The 25,948-nt window shown below is 36.4% G+C and overlaps 1 protein-coding gene and 1 long non-coding RNA gene across 2 annotated transcripts in view; one reads left to right on the top strand and one right to left on the bottom strand.

Moving 5' to 3' along the window:
- The window catches only part of lovit (loss of visual transmission), a 654,250-nt gene that overhangs the window by 464,179 nt on the left and 164,123 nt on the right, over window positions 1-25,948 (top strand). Inside the window, exons 4-5 of the mRNA XM_070996020.1 lie at window positions 16,433-16,866; window positions 16,929-17,103. Of these exons, the coding sequence (XP_070852121.1) occupies window positions 16,433-16,866; window positions 16,929-17,103 (609 nt within the window). The remainder of the gene's footprint in view (window positions 1-16,432; window positions 16,867-16,928; window positions 17,104-25,948) is intronic.
- LOC139353081 (uncharacterized) lies at window positions 6,460-7,942 on the bottom strand. Its single transcript, XR_011604215.1, has 3 exons — window positions 7,177-7,942; window positions 7,031-7,110; window positions 6,460-6,976 (listed from the first exon to the last, which is right to left on the bottom strand). It is a non-coding gene; the product is annotated as an uncharacterized lncRNA (long non-coding RNA).

Below are 25,948 nucleotides of genomic sequence, written 5' to 3'. Positions count from 1 at the left end.
AATTTCCACATCAACTGACTAGCTTACATTTATAAGGCGTAATTTTTAATGAAAGAGGGTGATGGATATAGATTACTTTGATGGAAAGGGATAGCAACTCTTTGCGATTTTGGCTGATGAAGAATGCTTGAGGTTGCGGAACTCTGAACAGTGTGTCCCCATGTGAAATTAAATAGGTTGCTGTAAATCCCTCAATATATCCATATCCCACATAGGGAAAACAGAAAAGTTAAAATATTATGATAATGAGAAAAAAAACGAAATAAGTTTAATTGCAGAAAATAATATTCTTTCGGTAAAAGAATTTATTAAAAAAGAATATTTTGATGATAAAAATAGCATAAACACAGATTCATTATTTGTGGAAAAGAGTGAAAAAAGCTTGGGAATTAAAAATCCTGAATGTGCCGACGTAGAAATATCCGATAATAAAAATACAAATATCTTGGGAACTAAAAATCCTGAGAGTGCCGACGTAGAAATATCCGTCAATAAAAATACAAATATTTTGGGAATTAAAAATTCTGAGAGTGCCGACGAAGTAAAACCGTCAAAAATCGAATAACTAAAAATAGTTTAAAAAGTAAAAATTTCAAGCCTGCCGTCGTTAAGTTATCCGACAAACAACAGATAAACAATATAGGTACTGATCATTTAGACGGACTAAAGGAAAAAATAGTTCACTATATTGAAAAAGAGCATTCAAAGATAAATATGCAAATTCCCTTTAGAACAGACATAAAGGAGGAAATAAATCTTATTCACGACAGGCTAATATACGGGAAACAATATCCGTACGCTTTATCTTTCACCGACTTCGTGAATAGCGAAATCAGTAGAATGATAGCAGAAGAAAATATAAGGCCTAGTTGAAGCAATTAAAATTCACCAGTTCTAGTAGTCCCAAAGAAAGGAGAAAATCAAGACAGAAGCCGTCAATTAGGACTCGTCATTGACTATACAAAAATAAATGAAAGTACCATACCTGACAGGTACCCAATGCAAGACCCATCAGTAATTCTATCTAATTTGGGAAAAGCAAGATATTTTTTAACAATAGATTTAGAATCAGGTTTTCATCAGATATTAATGAAAGAATCTAATGTGGAAAAACATGCTTTGCAATAAATCAAACAAATACACCTCTTAACGAGGTAAAAAGTAGTGGCGAAAGCACTCTTAACAAAAATTTCTGATATCAGCAATTGTGACGAAAAATGATACTACATTCGATAAAAAAAATAAACTATATTATATTTATGATTTCGGCCCGCAACAGTAAATATTTATTTACCTACACGTAAATTTTTTGCTGTATCGTGCCGAATACATAAAATTAATATAGTTTATTTATTTTATCGAATGTAATATCATTTTTCGTCACAATTGTTGATATCAGAAATTTTTGTTAAGAGTGCTTTCGCCACTACTTTTTACCTCGTTAAGAGGTGTTTTTTTTTGATATCAGAAGTTTTTTTTGTACAAGAGTTTAAGTACCTCAATACCATGACTAGGAGTCGTCCCCATATGGCTTGGCTATTGAAAAACCAAACACACACTTTCATGTTCCACTTCGGCTTAACTTTATTCTAATAAGGTATGGGTTGTTTACACTCACATTTTAATAAGAATGAAACATGTAATATGAATATTAAACTTTTTAATAACAAGTTTTATCGCTTCAGTTACCTATTTTAATATCACAAGTTTGGAATCTAAAGGGTTGTACAGTTTCAGATTCGAAGAGAAATCGGTCGTTTCTTACATTTCCCGCTGAACTAGCGGGTTTTTCCAAAGTGGTAGAACAAATAGATCAAGTTTCCTATTTCGATTAGCTTCATGCAAGTAAAGGACCCTAAAACCATAACAGATTTTCCGTTTGAAAAAATCTAATAAGAATATTGTTAATTAAATTGGTTTTTTTCTTGTTTTTTCCAATAAGTATGAAATATTACGTATACGGAGCTGAAACGAGTTGCACTTTTTATCGCTTAATATGTTCCAAACGGTAATTTTTAGTGTAAAAAGTGTTACACATCAAAAGTTGAGGAATCTCAAGGGCTACAAGATATAAAATTAAAAAAGAAATCGTTCGACTCAATTTTGAGAAAATAGTCAAAAAGTGGTTTTAAAAAATTACTTTTTATCGTAACTTTAAATCTATTATATTCATACAATTTTACTATATAAGGAGTATTTAGCAAATTAAATTATCTTTTTAGAGATATATAGCACGTTTCTGTACAATAGTAGTTTAGCTACTATAAGCATTTTAAATCTGGCTTTTATTTTTGATTTTCCGCTAAACTAGCGGGTTTTTCCAAAAGTCGGAGAACAAACGTTTTCTATTTCAAGCTACTTTATACACCCATAGGGTTTCCAAAACCCTAAAACTAAGATGGGATGCATACAAACCCACAAACAAAGGGACAAACATTTTCATTTTGGGAAGAAGAAGAAAATCTTGTTTTTTGAATTACTTTTGAACGGAACATCGGATTTCAACAAGTGAGGTTTCATTCGACGCGTATTCTCAGTAAGAATAAAACTAGCTAAACAGCTTGGGGCTTTTATCCCCACCGTATCCAGCAGCTCCAATTTTCTAAATTTTTTCTTTTACACTTTCACCGCGCTTTCTCCCAAACAAATCTATATTTCGAAAGTCTTGGTAATCTTGCAATCTTCTTAGTTAGTGCGATACCTTTCGATTGGTGTATCACTCGTTATGATCGGACCATGATTGCAGATTTTCAATTCTGCGGCTATATATAGTAGTTGTCTTCGCACGCTCTCTTGCGCGCTTCGCCACTACGTGTACTGCCGTCCACAGTGATAATGAAAAATTCAAATTTTTAAGAATGCCATTCGGACTAACAAGTGCATCCTCAGATAACAAATAGGGAAAACATGTCATGTCTACATGGACGACATTATAATAGTCTCAAACTCGATTGAACAACATTATAAAGACTTAAACAAAATAATAAATATATTGTTAAGGGCAAACATGAAAATCTCTTTAGAAAAATCCAAGTTTTTTAAACGCGAAACCAGTTTTCTAGGATACATCGTATCTTATAACGTCATCAAGACAGACCCAGAAAAAATTGACACTATTATTAAGTATCCGATTCCAAAAACTATTCGGGAACTAAGAAGTTTCTTAGGCCTTACGGGCTATTATAGAAAATCGGTTTTAAATTACGCCTCTATAGCTAAACCTCTGACGAAATATCTTCGAGGTCATAATGGCAAAATTTCAAAAAGAATGTAAACAAAAATGTTAATTCAGTTAGATGACCCAGCTATTAAAACTTTTAACGAGCTGAAAGAAAATCTCATTGGCCAAGTAGAATTAGTTCAACCGGATTATAAGAAAAAATTTACATTGACCACCGACGCTTCGGACGTCGCAATTGGTGCAGTATTATCTCAAGAAGGTAAACCAATTATTTTTATTTCAAAAACCTTGACTAAAACGGAACAAGTTTATGCAACTAATAAGAAGGAACTTTTAGCCATAGTATGGGCTCTTAAAAATCTAAGAAACTACTTATACGGAGTGATTGGAATTGAGATTCAAACCGATCATCAACCATTATCTTTCGCAATCTCTGAGGAAAATCCTAATATCGAAATGAAACGCTGGTACTCCTTCATAGAAAGTTTCACTCCAAAGGTCTTTTATAAGCCAGGTTCAACTAATGTAGTTGCAGACGCCCTATCAAGGATTCAGATCAACAACTTAACTGACAGTAACGAATCGGTCTCAGACCTAAACACTCAGCATTCAGCAGAGAGTAGTTTTGAGAATGTTATATAAGAAACCCGTAAACCCTTAAACCAGTTTAAACAACAATTGCTATTAGCAACGGGGAGGTATACAATACATGAGTCGCTTAATATATTTGAAAATACCAGACATATAATAGATTTTGACAATCCAGAAAGCTTGATATCAATCTTAAGGGAATATATTCCTCCTAATTTAACGGTAAGTATTCATTGTACTTTAAAGGACTTTTATAGAATTTAAAAACCACTTAAAGATAATTTTGTGAATACATTTTTGTATACAAGAATATTTGTCCAAGATGTCAAAAATTCTGAAGACAGAGCACTTATAATCGAAGAAACACATTGCAGAGCACACAGGGGCATTAAAGAAGATTTTAATTTAACCGACTGTTCCGAAATAGTAATAAGAGCCGCTCAAGAATATAATCAGAGCATTCATTCTACAACCAACCAAAATCTTTTGACATACTATATAATAAAATAGAGCACGACAACATTCCTCAAATTTTAAAAAATACACAAGAGAAAATGCTGGAAGCACATAATGAAAACAGAAAAGAAAAAGTATATCATGTAGGTAGCTTATGAAAAGAAACACGGGGAAAGAAATAAACTTAAGACTAGTTATAAAAAACAAGTAATTAAAGAAAATTTACCTAACAAAATAATAATCAACAATAGAAATAGAACTATTCACAAAGATAAAATAAAACTCTAAAAATTTATATGTTACTTTTTTTACCTTTTCCAGAAAATGTTTTATCAGGTGCTCATACTACACCTTATCTTATTAACAAAATCAGAAATAATTGACTATACAAGTCACGAGTATCTTTAATTCAAGGACAATAAAGACGTATTGAGGTACGATTCATACGCAGATTTATTCCACGTAACTAACTTAAGTTTGTATAAAGAAATAATAAAATTGGAATCAGAAAATATAAAAACGAATACTAATAAAAGGTCACAATGGGAAATTAAATATGACATAGAAGTAATTGAATTAATTTTATCGCAATTAATTAGATAAAAAAGGGGGATAAATGAGATAGGCACTGTGTAGAAATGGTTAGCTGGAACTCCGGATCAGAATAAAATCGATGAATTAAGTGAAAATAATAAGAAGCAATTTATTATCAATTCCAAATTGTTCAAAGAAATAGAATCTCTTTCTGATGATTTTAAAAATGTTTTTATTGATCAAGACTTACCATTGCGAAAACATCGCTTACGATTATTAACATTTGATCTGCGAAATATGTCACGGGATTTACAGCAGCCTACTTAATTTCATATGGTGACACACTGTTCAGATTTCCACAACCTCATAGCATATTTCATCCGCCAAAAACGCAAAACAGTTCCTATCCCTTTTCGACAAAGAGATCTATATCCATCACCCTCTTTCATTAGAAATAACGGCTTATATATTTAAGCAAGTCAGTTGATGTGGATATTTTGTCAGAGGAAGTCGTGTCATACATAGAGTGCGAAAGTCGTGGAGTTTAATAAAAAAACCTTTGTTTCTTTAATTTACTTAACTATACCCTAAATAAACATTTTAATTTGTAATACCCTACACTAGTATTAAGCAATCAAGTCGCAAAATGCGCAAATATGTTATATGAAATGTCTAACTTTAAAAAAGAACTTTTTAATAATTATTGCATAATTTAAATAATGAAAAAACTTGTTTTACCCGCTTGTTAAATGGTTAGAAATCCACTTGTAAAAAAAATAGCCGAACAAAATAAAAAATAGACATTACACAAGATTGTGCCATTCCTATAAATTGTAACAATATAACAACTCCCACTTAAACGGTTCATTTATGATAACATTTAATGGTACAACCGAAATTAAAAATATTTCATATACCAATTTGGAAAAAAAATTCTTAACTACTTAACTACGAACCACTTCAACAATTATGAAATATCCGATTACATATTATCAAATAACTCAGAACTTTCTTTATGTAATATAAACATTTTATATTCTTAATTTTTAAATTTTTTTACTTATAAAATACAAAAATTCTATGGCCAGAACCAGAAAAATCTATTAACCAAGAAAACAGAATTAAGAGATCAATTAAGTGAATTTCATATTGAATCGGGACAATCCATTTTAGAAGGGGGAGAGGTATCCAACCCGTGAATCGGTCCACTTTTGGAATTTATAAACAAATTTTCGAATTCAACCAAAGCGACATTGCCTTTGCCTTTGTTTAAGATTCTGCCTTTGCCTTTTCCATTTGCTACGAGGGCCGCGCTTGACCGTCCTGCTAAGATAAATAAGCCAATCGTAAAGTAAACACAAGCTTCCGTTCGAAGCCCAAACTCTTTCGTTCGAAGCCCACAGTATTGCGTTCTAAGTTCAAATCATATTGCGTTCCGATTTTCAATCAAATTGCATCGGTCAGCATAATTTCATTTCACAACGAGATGCGACAGTTTCAGCATAAGCTTTTATTCTAAACAAAAATTAAAGTTCTGAAAGCTTAAGAAAGAAAAGTTTTTGGGCGAGGTTCATTGGATAAATTTTTAGAATTAAGAAGGCAGTCGGTTAAAAACCCTTCAGTTCCAAAAAAAAAAGTTTCCCTTGTGAATCACCTTGTGAATCCCGTGGGACATGTCCTCTTGCACAAGTGAAGAACAAGTGACGCTCCATGTAGAAAATTGTATGGGATGTCCGCATTTTCACAAGTGAAAATTCAAATGAAAATTTTTCGAAGTCCTACGGGATTTCACTTGTTCCTTATACTCATTTTTCGTATGGCCTGTCACGTGCCGGTGACTCGCCCCAAGTGAATCACTTGGGAAAATCAGAATTTTTCCTTGAGTTTTCACTTGTGAAATCACCTGCAAGGGACACGTCCCAAGTGAAACACTTGGGAAAATCAGAATTTTTCCTTCAGTTTTCACTTGTGAAATCACTTGCAAGGGACACGTCCCAAGTGAATCACTTGTGAAAATCAGAATTTTTCCTTGAGTTTTCAATTAAAAAAATATAGAATTTAATTCATTTTATTTTAATTATATGGTACTATTTAGATTTTCAAAAAATGTACAATTATTGTTTCTGTTTTTTTGCTTCGTAAGCTTATTTTTAACGTTAGACATCGCCGTTCTTAAACCTTTGTCCGGGTCCTCTGAATCCTTGGCCAACGCTCCTGAAAAAACATATGTTTAAAAAATGCGTTTTATTTGTTTAATTGTATATTTACCTTTTATAGCTTGTTGCAGAATTTTTATTGGCACAAAACATTTTGTCATCCACTTTCGGCTAACGGAACCCATTGAATACCTTCAAAATTTACGTACTTTAAACTAAGATCAATGCACAACATCTTAAACTTAATGTAGCACTTACCTGACTTTATTATATTAACTAAACGATTAAAGTTACTCTGCTGCGCACCATTAAAATGGATGCTTCCCTTTCAATCACTCAAACAGAATGCACCAAGTCTTCTCACCCCTTTACTAGATTTCTTTTGTTTTCTCTTCGCTGTTGGCGCGTGCCACTGCACCTATACCCTTTCTAAAGTGAAATATATCCGACTATATAGTTTTTACTTCTTGAGTAAAAAATACAATACGATTTTTTTTTTAATGTTAATACTTAAATGTTTTAAATACTTAAATCAATTTTAACGGACTAAATTTCTATAACTTAACTATAAAATTATATTGTAATAAGAATGTATAATAAGTAAATATAACATTATAAGTAAATTCAATTTTCTAAATTTTACTATAATCAAATAGTTTACTTTTATAAAACAATATTAGTTGTTTTTTTCGATACACAATAATGCTCCTCAAATATTAGGGCATTCACATGTCGCTTCTCCACGAAAATTTTTCCGCCGAAATATTAGTCGCTAGCCGAACATAACGGAGAGACGCAAAAAAAATAACGGACCAGCCGAAATTTGTCTCTGCGAGCGCGGAGTGCAGGCAGATTATAAGACAAGAAAGAGAGGGAAATATCCGAATATCTGCCTCTCTTTGTTGCACGATCGTTTTCGTGGGCAGTCTTCTACGCTGCGCCGACTGCTCTGCTGACGTCAACAGCGGCACAGCGTTTTAGGCACAAAAAAAGCTTTTTGCCTTGAGCCATGTCACCGCGTCCCTACTGCTGAACTGAAGGGTATACATATGTAATTTGATTTATAATTTACAGTTATTTGGTCAAATACAAATTTTAAAAACTTTCTATATTCAAAACAAAAGAGTTAATATTCCGAACAAATTGAAAAAGTATTTACTCGAAATATAAAAAACCATCAAGTATACTATGAATGAAACTACTTTTTATAATAGTTAAAACCAAGTTGGCAACATTGGATTTGAATGTGACTAACTTGAATTGAATACTTTTAATTGAATACTTACATATTAGACATAAGGCTTAAATATGTTTTTTTTTTAAATGCAAGGTTTTTATATTTAGTATGACTATGCAGGGGAGTAAAAAAAATCAAGTAAAAATATATTTGATTTCACTACGCGTTTTTTCTACCAGCGTAGCTTTTTGGTTTCCCAGATCACAGCGTTCATACGGACTGACGGACATGGCTAGATCGACTCGGCTAGTAATCCGGATAAAGAATATAAATACTTTATGGGGTCGGAAACGCTTCCTTCTACCTGTTATAAATTGAACCAAAATAGAAGATCAGATTCAAATCCTTCGATTTCATAAAATAATTCTCTTGTTTCAAATATATAAGAGCTATAATACTGGGATTAGGCATGCAGGTTCCTGAGCAGCGCAAGTTTGTTTCACCAGGGTGCCACGCCCACTCTAAGTCCCAACAAGAAAGAAAGTTAGCTTCGGCAAGCCGAAGCTTATATACCCTTGAAGCTATAATTATTAAATTTAAAAACACAAAAAATAATATTCCCAATAGTATAAGATAATATGTCAAAAAACACCGAAGCTATAATTTGTTTCATATTATTTTCCTACCAATTTTCCGATCGTTCCTATGGCAGCTATATGATATAGTCGTCCGATTTTAATAAAATTAAATTCGAAATTCAGAACTAGTTAAAAAATGTTATTTCCAAGCGTTGGAGGTTATATGTTGAAAAACACCGAGGCTATAATTTGTTTCATATTATTTTTCCACCAATTTTCCGATCGTTCCTATGGCAGCTATATGATATAGTCGTCCGATTTTGATAAAATTAAATTCGAAATTCAGAACTAATTAAAAAATGTTATTTCCAAGCGTTGGAGGTTATATGTTGAAAAACACCGAGGCTATAATTTGTTTCATATTATTTTTCCACCAATTTTCCGATCGTTCCTATGGCAGCTATATGATATAGTCGTCCGATTTTGGTAAAATTAAATTCGAAATTCAGAACTAATTAAAAAATGTTATTTCCAAGCGTTGGAGGTTATATGTTGAAAAACACCGAGGCTATAATTTGTTTCATATTATTTTTCCACCAATTTTCCGATCGTTCCTATGGCAGCTATATAATATAGTCGTCAGATGTCGATAAAATTTAATTCAAAATTCAAAGCTAATTAAAAAATGTTATTTCCAAGCTTAGGAGGTTATATGCTAAAACATCAAAGATATCATTTTTTTTTAAATTTTTTTGTCCTATTATTCCTATGGGAGCTATAAGGTATAGTTGTCCGATCCGGCTGGTTCCGACTTATGCACTACCTGCAAAAGATATAAGACTTTTGGGAAAGTTTCAGCCCGATAGCTTTAAAACTGAGAGACTAGTTTGCGTAGAAACGGACAAACAGACGGACAGACGGACATGGCTAGATCGACTCGTCTAGTCATGCTGATCAAGAATATATATACTTTATGGGGTCGGAAACGTCTCCTTCACTGCGTTGCAAACTTCTGACTGAAATCAATATACCCTCTGCAAGGGTATAAAAACCGACCAAAACTGTGGCTCCAACTTTTTTTATGCTAGAATACAAATTTTAACTGAAATGTATTGTTCTTATCAATATCATCGATTGACAAAAAAAAAAAGTTTGCCACGCCCACTTCAACGCCCACAAACCGCTTACAAACTTCAAAAAATCGTAGGTATGAACGCGGATATCTCAGAAACTATCAAAGATAGAGAATTGATATTTCAGATTTAGATTTCCTAGCCTTGTACGCAGCGCAAGATTTTTATGCAAATATGCCACGCCCACTCTAACGCCCACAAGCCGCCCAAGCCAGTGGCGCCGACTATTTTCATGCTAAAAAAAATTTTAACTGTAATGCATTAAACTCGTCGATAACTATCGATTAACCAAAAAAAAATTTGCCACGCCCACTCGAACGTCCATAACGCTTAAATCTGTCTGCCGCCAACATAACCATATATTGAGATCACGGATAGGTGGTGCATTACAATCTCGCTTTGCTGCTTGCATATCTCCATTTTCCTTTGGACCCATTAGTTGAGTAACGGGTATCTGATAGTCGAGCTACACGACTATAGCGTTCTTCCTTGTTTATCAATGAATTTAAAAAACTTATTCCTGAATGTTTTCCTGTTTCTAAAACAAATTTATCTAGTCTAGAATCAAAAGCACACTTTACATAATAACGACATATGATATTGGAATATGTTCATTAATATTAAATAATTTGATGTTCACTTCAAGATTTTTCGGTTCCAGAATGGAACTTGAAGCTGATGTTGAACTTGGGTAAATTCCAGTGTATTATTCTGGGGGTACGGCATCTTTGAGACCTTCCTACTACAGAGCGTCTTGTGTTTCAATGCAGTTTCCTCAGTTTTGGAAAAATTTAAGCATACATTTCAAAAAAGTTGAGCCCTCTTCTGATTTCCCCTTCGAGCAGTCGCTGAAACAGAAATATATACAAATGTTTTAACTGCTTAAAAGAGATAAAAATAAATAAAGGAATTTACCATGAAATATTTTTTATGTACATACGAGTATATTGTTAATTTCGACCGTCTTCCAAAAACAACATATTGATATGAAGAGGCCCATTTAAAAAAAAGGTGGATCATTTTCGTTACATACGCTAACTATGGCTTTTTTCGTTAATAGGAAACGAGGTAGTGGTATGATAGGTGAACCAGCCATCGCTGTATAATAATTCACATTAATTTCCAAGCGAATAAATTTAATAAGGGACCATCCACTGTCTCTCTCTTGAAATTCTTGATTTTTTGAAACTATTTTCATGGTATGTTCATGGAAGATACATTCTAAATCAGAATCTTTATTCATGATCGTCATTTTACTTTGAAAACTTTTCATTTCAATTTCTACAGATTCTCATTCGCGTCGGTTCGGCTCGTGGATCCGCCAGATAGATATATACGTACATATAGAGAGATACAGAAACCGAAAGCGATACCCATACTGATTCCGAGTTTAGATGCAGATTGAGATACCCAGTGGTTTCTGAGTGCAACAAAATGAAAGCCGGCCAAAGACTGCGCATGCGTCGGCAGCGCCCCAACTTGAGTTTTTCGCGAGTGCATCCCGCAGATACGGCCAGCTACTAGTGGCCAATGCAGCCAAGAAAGCCCCGACTCAACTCGACTATTAGCCAACTGACCAAAAAGCATCTCGTCTAGCTCTCCAGCACAGCACTCGGTTCCCGAAAAAACATTAATACGTCTGCCGCTGGGCTGCCCGATAAACAGAACAAAAACAGGGAACATATTAAGCCGGCTGTGCAGACTGGTATGGACCGCTACATCCAAAATCAAAAGTAAGCTAAGCCCCCTAAAATCTAAATGCAAAATAACCCGTGGCAATGCTAGCCTAGCTGCAATAGAAACGCCCACGAACTCAAACCGATTTAGAATGCTGGCAGACGCTTATGAGGTTGAGGCGGCCGAATCTACTATTTATATAAGAGAAAAAAGTTCCAATGTTCTCATCAACAAAATTATTGAGCTTATTGGCAAGAATAACTTCCACATAATACCCCTTGTAAAGGGCAACATTAAGGAAAGAAAAGTTCAAATGAAGTCTGAAGATAATTACAGAGTATTATCGAAATATCTTACCGAGAATAAAAAGAACTTTTACACGTATCAGCTAAAAAGCAGCAAGGGCATGCAAGTCGTACTTAATAGCATAGATTCCGAAGTAACGCCTGCAGAGATAACAAAGGCGCTACAAGAGAAGGGATTTAGCGCTAAGACAGTTTTTAATATCCTTAACAGGGACAGAAAGCCGCAGCCACTCTTTAAGGTTGAGCTCGAACTAAAAAACAAGCCCCTGAAGAAATACGAAGTACACCCTATATACAATTTTCAGTTCCTGAGGAACCGCACAAACGCAATGGTCCGGTACAATATGCGAGCTGCCAAGAATATGCCCATACAAGGTCATACTCTAAACTGCGCCGGTGTGTGTACCTTGTGGAGAGCTTCATGACACTGCCCAACGAGCAAAGATGACTGCAACTCGAACAAGGAAGAACGCTATAGTCAAATACCTCGACTATCAGATACCCGTTACTCAGCTAAAGGGACCGAAGGAAAATGGAGATATGCAAGCAGCAAAGCGAGATTAAAATGCGCCACCTACCGGCGGTAGACAAATTTAAGCGTTATGGGCTTTAGAGAGGGCGTTTTTTTTTTTATCAATCGATAGGTATTGACGAGACCAATACATTTCAGTTTAAGTTTTTCATTTAGCATGGAAATTGTGGGCGTCACAGGTTTGGGCGGTTTGTGGGCGTTAAAATAGGCGTGGCAAAATTTTTTTGGGTCAATCGATGTATTGATGAGAACAATATATTTCAGTTAAAATTTTTATTCTAGCATCAAAACTGTAGGAGTCACCGTTTTGGGCGGTTTGTGGGCGTTAGAGTGGGCGTGGCACATTGCTGAAACAAACTTGCCCTGAGTAAGAAGCTCAGGAATCTGCACGCCATATCTCAATAGCCTAGCTCTTACAGTTTCCGAGATCTCAGCGTTCATCCGGACAGACGGACATGGCTAGGTCGACTCGGCTAGTGATCCTGATCGAGAATATATATACTTTATGGAATCGGAAACGCTTCCCTCTGCCTGTTACATACTTTCCGACGAATTTAGTATACCCTTTTACTCTACGAGTAACGGGTATAAAAAATGCGGCAACTGTAGTGGTAATCACACTGGTAACTATTAATAAGGAACTGAAAAGCCGCATTACCGAAAGAAACCGTGATGCCGCGCAGCGATGCAGACCGAGCCATTACGTTTGCCAACCACCTTAAAAAAGTCTTCCAAACAAATCCTGCCACTAGTTCGTTTACTTTGCCGACTTTACCATATGAGCCTCAGCTTCAACATTAGCCAATTGAATTTCGCCCAAACGAAATCGTTTACATCATCAAAAATCAACTGAACCCGAAAATATCCCCGGGTTGCGACCACATAACTCCCAAAATGTTCGTTGAGATCCCATATTGCGCCGTTTTCATCATCACCCAGCATTTCAAAGTCATCGCAAAACTTGGCCTCTATCCAGTTAGATGGAAAAAGTCAAATTAAATAATGATTGCGAAGCCGGGAAAAGACCACACAATCCCCACGTCGTAAAGACCGAACTAAACTCTTTAAAAAATGCGTATTGACTCGGATAAACACATACCATTAAAGAATCCAGTCACATCAAAAACGAGAGTACTGTACAGCTATATTTTTAGATGTCTCTCAAGCATTTGATAGGGTCTGGCTAGAAGGTCTAATGTACAAGATAAAGACAATGGTGCTCTACAATACCCACAAGCTTGAAGAGTCTTACCTTTACGACAGAAAATTTGTTGTGAGGTGCAACACTGCTATATCTGATGTCTTCACTGTTGGAGCTGGAGTTCCTCAAGGTAGCGTGCTAGGGCCAACATTATATGCCCTCTACACAGCAGACATCCCGACAAGCACACGACTAACAAAATCTACGTTTGCTGATGATACAGCTATTCTTAGCCGCTCAAAATACCCGATGCAAGCAACTGCGCAGCCAGCTCTTCATCTGGTCGATGCTGAAAAATGGCTATCAGCTTGGCGAACTAAAGTGAACAAACAAAAATGCAAGCACGTTACGTTCACCATGAACAGGCAAAACTGCCCGCCGCTTACGTTAAACAACACTCTACTCCCGCAACAAACGAAGTTACATATCTAGGAGTACACCTCGACAGAAGACTCACATGGCGCCGGCACATTGAAGCCTTAAGAACACACCTAAAGCTAAAAGCCAGCAGCCTTCATTGGCTTATCAACTCTCCTTAGCATTGAATATAAAGTCCTCCTGTAAAACTCGGTACTAAAACCTATAAGGATGTACGGCTCCCAGTTATGGGGGAACGCCAGCAATAGCAATATTGACATAGTCCAGCGAGTTCAGCCGAAGATCTTGAAAACAATCTCCGGGCACTTTGGTACGTTCGCAACGAAAACATACATCGCGACATAAACATTCTTCAAAGAAGTGATCGCAGAACAGAAAGAAAAGTACTTTACCAAGCTATTGTTGCACCCTAACCACCTGGCGAGAGGTCTAATAAGGTTGAGCAACCAATCACGTCTCCGTCGCAATGACTTAGTATACTGTTAGTTAAATTTTAATGTTAAGATTCGTAAGTTTATTGTTAGTCTCAAAATTAAGAGAAAATTCAATAAATAAAAGCAAAGTTAAAAAAAAAAAAATTTCTTCAGTTCAAAGTTTACTTTTGCCGAAGTATAACTTTCTAATAGAATGCTGCGATGAGGTAGCAGTGACAATCCAACTTCATTCGGGTAAGATAAAGTCCGATTCATCTTTTACATACATGTAATGCAGTATTCTTCCCTTAAATCCCTCAGAAATTTTGTTGACTCTTCCGTCAAGGGGTTAAATTTCATTTCGCTTATGCAACTCCGAACGGACATGATTTGCCCACTTATTCTTTTGCAATAAATACTTGCAGTATTGACAAAACTGATTTTGGTGATTCATTTTATTTTATTCATTTTATTCTAGATATTTTTCTTCTCGATTACTTTTTCACTTTTACCTAAGTTTTGTTTGACGTAGCAGAGTATCCCACTTCAATACTATTATTGGTAGACTAACTATTGTCTTCGATCATTTATAGTGTTTGAACTGAGCGTGTACGATAATATTGAAGATGAGAGGTGCATATTTAACATTTTTGTTAATTCGAAAACAATATAGGTAATACTAGTAGGTTACATCGACAATTCATTGGTTAGAAGAGATGAGAAGTATTGATTTTGTAAAATATTTGATACAAGGTAACCAATAGGACCATCAAATCGATAAGGGAGACATAAAATCATAGAATAAAGGAGAGTGTTGGTTAGGAGGGTTTGACTTTGGGAAGAATCAAAGATTTTCCTTTGATTAACTGCCACAATGAACATCTTGAAGTAAAAGAAGAAGATTAAAACCTATAAAAAATTTCATTATAAACGTTCTAAGCATATTTAAAAGTCTAAGACGAGATTGTTGACTTAGATAGACATCATGAATTCAGGTAAAATAGGCTTTTACATGTGTCATTTTTATTGCGGTCAGGTAATGGACAGGTGCGCATGTTCGGGTAGCTCTTGCTTGAATCGCTTTTATGACATGTTTATGACCCATTTGTGGAAAGGAGAGAATCTTAAACAATTTACCACTTAAACTTTCTGAGGCGGAAACAAAAATGTGTGTTTGAAAATATTAATACATAATATTAATCATTAACTTGTGAGATTTATTTTATTGGGATTCTTTTGATTTCTAAATTAGTTTAACAATCATAGAAAACATTATTCTCCAACATGATCGGACATGTTCCTCTAAGATAACCTTTCTCACGTGCATAGCAACACCTGTGATAATGAGGCAAAAGCGTACGTAATCACACCTTTCCCCACCATGGTCGAATATGTTCCTCTATCCTTTGGATACTCTGGGTGTGCGACCTTTCTCACGTGCATGGTCATAATGAGGGGAAGGATACATGATCAATATTGTCACATGGGCATTTAGGGGCGATAAATACTATGGGTGTGAGACCTTTCGCACGTGCACCTTTCTAACGTGACTATTAATTGCTCATAATAAGGGGAAGGATACCTGATCAATATTGTCACATGGGATTTGGGGGCTATGGGGGCAATTAAGTATACTCTTTGTGGACATGATCGTGACATTTTAATGACTTCAAAGCCCATTAAAATCAGTTCATTTATGGATTATGCTAGTTGTCCGAGAACCCTTGTACGTTAATGAGGGGGAGGGGGGTCGGGGGCCATTAATATGGTAACTGTCCCAGAACCCATCTTTTCGTACTACGTGCATGTTCAAACAAATACAAATTGATTACATATTACATATGTTAGAATCAAAAAATACCATTTTTAGGAATGTCTTGCAGAAATTGTAAAATTTTTAAATTAAAAGATACGAGTTCAACAAATTATTTGCACCTCTACCTTTATGGTGGTTTGGATGTAAGGAATGTTTTGTGAAATTTCCACAGGCGAAGTTTCGGGCGATCTGGCTAGTAATAAATTAAAGATATCTACGCACTAAAGAATTTGGTAACATTGATTGCCCCAGTCAAAATTACCTCATACTTATAATTTACTTAAATTTGACATCTCGTTCTTAGGTAACAACTGGAGAACAACCTACAAGTATAACCTTAATTGACGGCTTGGTTGACGAAACCCGTTTCATCGAAAATCCGGAAGTCATAAAAGAAAGCTTAAGTTCACGAAATGACGATTTAGTGCACACGAAAAACAAATTGGAGGTTGAATCTCTGAGTCACTATTTACTTTCCATTGTTTATATGCCGCTATCTTTGAGAATGATATGCGTGACAAATCTTTTTTGCTGGATGGCGCATGTCTGTTACTCGCTATATTTTACGGATTTTGTGGGCGAGGCAGTTTTTAATGGAGACCCCAGGGCTACCACCGGAACTGACCTTCAACTACGTTATGAAGAAGGTGTGCGATTTGGATGTTGGGGCATGGCAATGTACTCTCTATCATGCTCCTTTTACTCACTTATTATTGAAAAACTAATTCAACGTTTTAAGTATGTGCTTCAATTCAATACATTAGAAAGTTACAGTACAAATCTTTACATTCTATTTTAAGGGCTAAGTCTGTGTACGTTGGAGGACTAATATTTTATTGCACAGGAATGGCCTTAATGGCTTTAACTAGAGCAAAGCTAAGCGTTTTAGTATTCAGTTGGACAGCGGGTATTATGTACTCTACGCTATTTACTATGCCCTATCTTCTGGTTGCTCATTATCATAATGTTTCTACAGTAAGTATTACGGACTTCACTGAACAATTTAATGTATGTTTGAATGGCTTGCATAAGCATCGCCCAGCTCATTATATAAAAATTAACTGATTTTAACGGTTAAAATGTTATTGCAATTTTATCATTGTTCGTGTTCTCTGCGTGTCTCACATGTATTGATTTTCATTTTAACTCGAGCACGTTCAAAAAGTTTTCATTGTAAAAGCTTTAGACATAAATAGTAATTTACAGAACAATCTGTTTTCAGAGCTTTACACCTGCTTACACTATTTGAAAAGAAATGTTCTCTAGAATTCATCATCTTCTTCTAGCCCGAGTTGAATGTAATTTTAATTCGACAAATATATATCATTAATTTTTTTATAAAACAACGAGTAACATATATTCTATATATGAAATATGAAAAATATTTGTACACTAGGCTTACTTATAAAAATAAAGCCACAGAAAGGGATGACAGTCATAGCTGCTGTGTCTTATCAAAAATATTATTTATGTTTTGTAGATCGTTTACTTAGTGTAGTACAACAAAAGTGAAAACACTTAATAAAAACCAAAATACATAACCAAAATCACTTTTATCAATCCTTTCCGTGTTTCTTGGCAAAGAACAGGCGGGCAAACCATGCTCGCTTAGTGATGCATAGAAAAAATGTAATTTAACCCTTTGACTAACGAGTCAAGAAAATTTCTGAAGGGGTCAAGGCAAGGGGTTAAGGAAACTTAATTTCGTGTATGTAAATGATGGATCGCACTTGATTTTACCTGAACTGAAAAATCGAAAACGAAATGCAAAATCAAAGTAAATAACTGGAAATTTAATTTAAAGTTTCGTATTCCATATTTGAGCTAAATACAAAAACGTAACTTTTAATAAAAATAAATATATTATTGCTTAATTAATTTTGAAAATGTTTAAATCAAGTCAGAAATTATGAGATATGAAATGTATTAGTCTCGTCAATACCTATTGATTAACCCAAAAAAAAATTTGTTACGCCCACTCTAACGCCCATAACGCTTAAATTCGTCTGCCGCCCACAAAACCATATAATCTCGCTTTGCTGCTTGCATATCTCCATCTCCCATTGGTCCCTTTAGCTGTGTAACGGGTATCTGTTTTTCATCTTTTACGTGCTTAGCTTAGTTCAATTACGGAAATATTAAACGTAATAATGATATTTAAAACATTTATTTGTTGACAGAAAATTTGTAAAGTAAATGCGAATCATTAAAAAATATTTTGTGAGTTGATTTAAATACTTTAAAATTAAATTATTCAGTTTAATATGATATGTGTAAAAAACTACATTTTTGTATTTAATTTAAATATGTAATTAGAATCTTAAATTCAATATGCCGATATTTATTTACATTTGCCCATCGTTTTGTCAGTGTGAGTAGTTCTTGAGTGATGCCGTGTGAGAACGAATACAACATAGGGCCTATAGGGCCAACTTAGGGTTGTTAAGTTACTCTTTAAGATTAAGCCCAAAACAGACCAACGAATTCCCTAACGGAATAGTGTAATTTACCTTTAACTTCCTAACGGGATACTGTAATATACCGTTTGCTCCCTAACGTGATACCCTTAATCAAAAAAGTCAAGTACCATATAAATATAAAATATAAATAAATTTGAAATAAATTAACTTCCGCTTAAACACGGATAACCCGGAACAATACCAATCGAAAAATCGGACACTCATTTGGTCTTAAAAATGCCTCTAGCATGTTTCAAAGGGCAATTGATAAGAGAAAATCGGATAAATGTGGTATTTTGACGAAGTTATTTCTTTCTTTGAATCTTAAGAGGACCACGTTGCGAATGTGGATTGGGTTATAGCTATGCGATGCTGACATTCGAGTATAGCAGGACAACTTGTATTTTTTTTAGGGACTGCGTAGAATACCTAGGATTCGTTGTGTTTCGAGGCGGATTTGGGACGTCACCTGAAAAGGTAAAAGCAGCTTTAGACTTTCAAAAACCGAAAACTTTGCTTAGTCCTAGATCCTTTCTCGGCTTAGGTAGTTATTATAGATGCTTTATAAAGGGTTTCGAAACTATAGCACGCCCTAACTAAAATCCTAAAAGGAAAGGTTGGCGTGAATCAGTCAAAGAAAATTCCGTTAAATCTAAGAAAAACCAGTTTTGGGCCTTTCATAGGTTAAAAAACAACTTAGCATCAGAAGATGAAGTGTTAATTTATCCTGATTTTTTTAGGCCGTTTAAACTAATAATAGATCCTTCACAACATGGTCTCGTGGCTGTACTGCCTCAAAGCAAGCGACCCATTACCATGATTTTTAGAATAGTCCGTAAGGATAAAGAGCATTGGGTGCAAACGTGAAATAACAGTTAGCTATACTATGGCCTGTAAAGAACATACGTAACTACCTAAACAACTTAATTAATTTTACAGACCAAATGCAAAGAACTCAAGGCAAGCAAACGCTCTGTCGCGACAAAATGTAATCAACCTGATAAAGCGCGATTAATATATTGCCACGATTAATAGAGAGGAATCACTTATGTGTACCATAGAAACGAAAGACCGGCCCATTATCAGCTTCAGAAATCAAAAAGTAATTGAGGAAGCTGAATATCCATCAGTAAGGACTATTGTGCTACAGTTTTCAAACAGGGAACAAGAGGGAAAATAAGGTATTGCGACGATGGGAACTTATCAATGGTTTTTTGCTACTCCAAATACTTTGTTATCAACGTATTGGATAAGACAGAATAGAAAGAGATGACCATTTCGCAGAGCACACCAAGCAGCGCAAGAGAATGTGAAGCAGGTGATTGCGAACTATTTCTTTACAAAGATGACGAAAATTCTTGATGAAGTTGTGGCCAACTGCAAAGTCCGTTCAAAACAAAAATATAGCTGGCATTCAGTAAAACACTTAATGGGTAGAACACCTATCCCGTGCTATGCTGACCAGATTCCGCACGTCGATCATTTTCCCACCGACGACTAATTTTTTTTGACGGTAATTGACAAATCTTTAAAGTTTGCAGTAGCTTAAACCCATTAGACCACTGCCAATCGTGGACGTGAAAATTGAACTTCTCCAGCTTATAAATTCTATCCCCAGGATAGAGAAAATGTACGGCGACAAAGAAAAACCAATAACTTCCCAGACCATTTGATCCATTTTGACGAATAATCGAACGGGCGGGTTGAGTCTTTTCATAGCACGCTAGGGGAAATAGGGCGCTGCATCAAAATTAACAGAAAACTCAGTGAAACTACTGACGCAATACTATCGAGTACAAAACAACAATCAATTCGGTGATGTGGAAAACAAGTGAAAATATTTATTGCTATACCTGTTGAGCTTGAGGTGGAAGTTAGGAAAAAGATTAACAGGGCTCAGAATAGAACCTTAGAATATGCCAATAAAGATACCGCCTGTAGGACATCTAAGGTAAGAGATAAGGTTTGAAATCGACTTAAAGACTCGGAACAAAATGTCTCCGGTGTGTACTAAAGACATGACTTGGGTGGACCTGGGGACAAAAGTCCTAACTAAGGGGAATAAGGTCCGCAACGACAATGTAAGATAAGAATACAAATTAAGGTTTATTGTTTTTTAAGAAAACGACCGTAGATCATCAACGACGCTACTGTCGCCGTCAAGACTGCTGATGGAAACAATCTACTCAACTCCGGGACCTACCTCTTGACCTTCACCGACCGTGTTTCTATCAAGGTGTACTAAGAAAGAATCACGGTAGCATCCATCACCCTGGCTTGCTTTGGGATCATCTGGTATATCCGACGACGATGCGTTAATGGAAACCGAGCTGTGGGTAACTCCATCCCTGGTCGAGAAATTGACGTGCAAAGCGCTGAGGACGACCCTCACTTTTCGGTGGAAGGAGTTAGAATGCGGCCGTCAGCCAAAGCTTGTTGGTGAACAGGTAACGGTATTCAATAACGACGCCTGTGAGTAGAGTGACCGCCGCCGTCTAAGAGAAGCGCTGAAGCGGTGTTCTGCTGGGAACGCTGCTATAAAAGATAGGGGTCCTGTAGAGCCCCATATGGTTAAGTTAGTAAAAATAAAATAATAATAAACAAGGAATAAATTAACTTACACACCAATGTCTGGTTCATCTTACATACCGTTATCACCATTCCTAGCAAGTAAAAAAGCATATTTAAATGCGTGAAATAAAAATGTTGTATAAATGTGGCTCGACTACCAGATACTCGTTACTCAGCTATGGGGACCAAGGGGAGATGGAGATGTGCAAGCAGCAAAGCGAGACTTTTAAACGGCACCTACCCCCTATTTCAATTGTGATTATATGGGCGGCAGACAGACTTAAGCGTTATGGGCGTTTGTGGGCGTTAGACTGGGCGTGGAAATATTTTTTAGGTCAGTCGATAGGTATTGACAAGCATGAAAACTGTAGATGCCACAGTTATGGGTGGGTGGCTTGTAGGCGTTGCAAACTATTTCTTAGGTCAATCGATAGGTATTGGCAGGACCAAATCATTTCAGTTAAAATTGATTTCTACCATGCAAACTGTTGGAGCTACAGCTACCTCAACCCCTAGCTGCTATAGTTTCCGAGATCACAGCGTTCACACAGACAGACGGACATGGCCAGATCGACTCGGTAAGTGATGCTGATCAAGAACAAATATACTTTATGGTGTTGGAGTCCCTTTCTTCTACTCTTTTACTCTAAGAGGAACTGGTATAAAATTCTCAATGGACGACAAAGATGCTCAGCATACAATATTGATATATCCCGGGAGATAATTTGTTTAAACGAAGAACTAAAATTGGATTTCACAGGCCCAATTTTTTTCCTAGAAACAAAATTAATTTCTTAAAAGTATATACATATAAGCTTAAACGTTTTCGAATAAAATGAAGATACAAAAGAAATAATTGGACTACTTTTTGAATCGGAAGTGGCAAAACCACTACATATAAGTGCGAACAGTGTTTGTACATTTAATATGTTTTAAGGTAAAATTGATTATATATTTTCATAATATTTAAATTATTAAACTATTAATATTTATATTTTTTCCTTCTATAGACTATAGAGCTTAAGAAAGGGCACAATGGTTCTACATTTTTCAAAAACTATAGAAGCTGCATTTAATCGCAAAACCCTTTGCACTAAAAAGCTCCTGATGGTGCTGGACCATAAAAACAAAACGTTGCAGTTTACTCAAGTTCAACATCAGCTTTGGGTTTTGATTGCATTCTGGTACCGAAAAATTTCGAAGAGAGCCCTAAACTATTAAATATTTTTGAGCATATTCCAATATTACACAGAGAAAAAAACGGAACAATATCCGTTTGATATTGTCTCCTCAATTTTCATATATCACCTATTACATATCAAATTGATACGAATTCATATCAATATGATACGGATTCATATCAACTTATCTAAATGATATGATTTTGCATCATTATACCCGTTACTCGTAGAGTAAAAGGGTATACTAGATTCGTCGGAAAGTATGTAACAGGCAGAAGGAAGCGTTTCCGACCCCATAAAGTACATATATTCTTGATCAGGATCACTAGCCGAGTCGATCTAGCCATGTTCGTCTGTCCGTCTGTCTGTCCGGATGAACGCTGAGATCTCGGAAACTATAAGAGCTAGGCTATTAAGATTTGGCAAGTATGTTTCAGCAATGTGCCACGCCCACTCTAACGCCCACAAACCGCCCAAAACTGTGGCTCCTACAGATTTGATGTTAGAATACAATTTTTTACTGAAATGTATTGTTCTCATAAATACCTATCAATTGACCTAAAAAAAGTTTGCCACGCCCACTTTAACGCCCAAAACCGCGAAAACCTGTAACGTCCACAATTTTCATGCTAGATAAAAAATTTTAACTGAAATGTATTGGTCTCGTCAATACCTATCGATTGATAAAAAAAAATTGCCACGCCCACACTAACGCCCATAACGCTTAAATCTGTCTACCGCCGGTAGGTGGCGCATTTTAATCTCGCTTTGCTGCTTGCTTATCTCCATTTCCCTTTGGTCACTTTAGCTGAGTAACGGGTATCTGACATCGTAACATCGAAATGTCTTCGAAAAAAAGTATGACTGTGCTTTCTTGTTATACCCGTTACTCGTAGAGTAAAAGGGTATACTAGATTCGTCGGAAAGTATGTAACAGGCAGAAGGAAGCGTTTCCGACCCCACAAAGTATATATATTCTTGATCAGGATCACTAGCCGAGTCGATCTAGCCATGTCCGTCTGTCCGTCTGTCCGTCTGTCCGTCTGTCCGTCTGTCCGTCTGTCCGTATGAACGCTGAGATCTCGGAAACTATGAGAGTTACAATACTGGGATTAGGCACGCAGATTCCTGAGATTCCTGCGCAGCGCAAGTTTGTTTCAGCACAGTGCCACGCCCACTCTAACGCCCACAAACCGCCCAAAACTGTGGCTCCTACAGTTTTGATGCTAGAATAAAAATTTTAACTGAAATGTATTGTTCTCATCAATACCTATCGATTGACCCAAAAAAAAGTTTGCCACGCCCACTTTAACGCCCACAAACCGCGAAAACCTGTGACGCCCACAATTTTCATGCTAGATAAAAAATTTTAACTGAAATGTATTGGTCTCGTCGATACCTATCGATTGATCCAAAAAAAAATTTGCCACGCCCACTCTAACGCCCATAACGCTTAAATCTGTATACCGCCGGTAGGTGGCGCATTTTAATCTCGCTTTGCTGCTTGCATATCTCCATATAGCTGAGTAACGGGTATCTGATAGTCGAGGTACTCGACTATAGCGTTCTTCCTTGTTTTTTGTGTATTTATGGTTTATAGTATGGTACAAAAGATTTTTATACCCGTTACTCGTAGAGTAAAAGGGTATACTAGATTCGTCGGAAAGTATGTAACAGGCAGAAGGAAGCGTTTCCGACCCGATCACTAGCCGAGTCGATCTAGCCATGTCCGTCTGTCCGTCTGTCCGGATGAACGCTGAGATCTCGGAAACTATGGGAGCTAGGCTATTGAGATTTGGCGTGCAGATTCCTGAGCTTCCTACGCAGCGCAAGTTTGTTTCAGTAGACTGCCACGCCCACTCTAACGCCCACAAACCGCCCAAAACTGTGGCTCCTACAGTTTTGATGCTAGATAGAAAATTTTAACTGAAATGTAATGTTCTCATCAATACCTATTGATTGACCCAAAAAAAAGTTTGCCACGCCCACTTTAACGCCCACAAACCGCAAAACCCTGTGACGCCCACAATTTTCATGCTAGATAAAAAATTTTAACTGAAATTTATTGATCTCGTCAATACCTATCGATTGATCCAAAAAAAAATTTGCCACGCCCACTCTAACGCCCATAACGCTTAAATCTGTATACCGCCGGTAGGTGGCGCATTTTAATCTCGCTTTGCTGCTTGCATATCTCCATTTAGCTGAGTAACGGGTATCTGATAGTCGAGGTACTCGACTATAGCGTTCTCCCTTGTTTTAAATTGAATTGCCGCGGTCACTCTAACATTCGACGAAATATAAATTGAACAAAAGTGAAACATTTACATATGTTTTTTTTTTTTTTGCAAATGGTAAGTATCTCATTTTCAATTCTAATTACTTGATGTTTGTCTAATTCTAACATATTTATTTCTTGGACACTGTAACGTGCTTTCAGACTGCACTACACAAAGTCAAATGGCTGGCCAAGATGCCGAACTGGGCAAGTTGGCGTCTACCACTTCGCTGGAAAACTTCTATCGAGGACAGAAGAAGGACTTCCTGGCGCTGATGCAAAGCTACAGGAGGCATCCGAGTACAGCGTGATCGGTCATTTATTGCTAAGTCCTGGAATTATTTGATTAATTGATCCGAAAAATATAAAAAATAAGTATTTACAGCGATTTTATGGGTTTTCAATATTTATTTGTTTATAAGATGCAAAAAAGTAAAAACAAAACTGATTAATATTGATATTACAAACATATCAATCTGATATAAAAGTGTGTCAGGTTGATTTGACAGCATATCAGATTGATATGAAAGCATATCAGTTGGAAATTAAAGCATAACATATCAGTTAGATATTAAAAAATACCACAATTCGGCCACAAATTTGATATGTGCGCATATCAATCTGGTATTAAAAAATTCCAAATTGACATGTTCGAAAATATGAATATGATATGGCAATATAAGGGATCAAAATTCATATGCAAAAACACCCGATTGATGACCAGATTTGGTATTTTATTTTCTTTGTGCAAGAAGGGCGATCAGTCGATCGGTTGAGGCGTTCAAGAGGCGATGTCCTGTAGAAGCCAACGGATCAGCAAGTCCCGGAACGGCAATCGCCCAAGACGATACATCCAGCCTCGCATCACGCACGATAAGGAGCAGAGCAGAGAGCATCGGCAGCGACAACAGTGGACATCACCAGCAGCCACGTCACGACCGCCGCAAAGAACTCATTGAGTAGCGCAGAAACGTCACGGGTGACAAGCAATAGGGTAAGGCTGGGGTGAAACGATCGTCTACGCTAGGCGTAAAGCAAAGTGAACTGCTAGGCAGCTTCCTGGCGTTAGAAATGACTATCAACGCGAACTGACCGAAACCTGGTGGGACCGTTCGGCACAGAGCGAGGGACAGGCGGTCATTGTCTCGAAAGGCGTTGCCCTGGAGGGCAAGGCAAGTGTCCCTTGTCTAAGAACGGTGGCGCTTTCATAAACCCTCAAGGCCGATCTCTCTGCGAGCGAACAGAGATAAAGGAAGAAGTCAGCGATCACCGAGTCAACGCGTCGACAAGCCAAGACGAGCATCATCATCAGCCAGTGGAATCCGGGCGAG

Source organism: Drosophila suzukii, chromosome 3, assembly GCF_043229965.1.
Source record: "Drosophila suzukii chromosome 3, CBGP_Dsuzu_IsoJpt1.0, whole genome shotgun sequence".
Classification (NCBI taxonomy): domain Eukaryota; kingdom Metazoa; phylum Arthropoda; class Insecta; order Diptera; family Drosophilidae; genus Drosophila; species Drosophila suzukii.
This window is presented reverse-complemented; position numbering and strand designations above follow the sequence as displayed.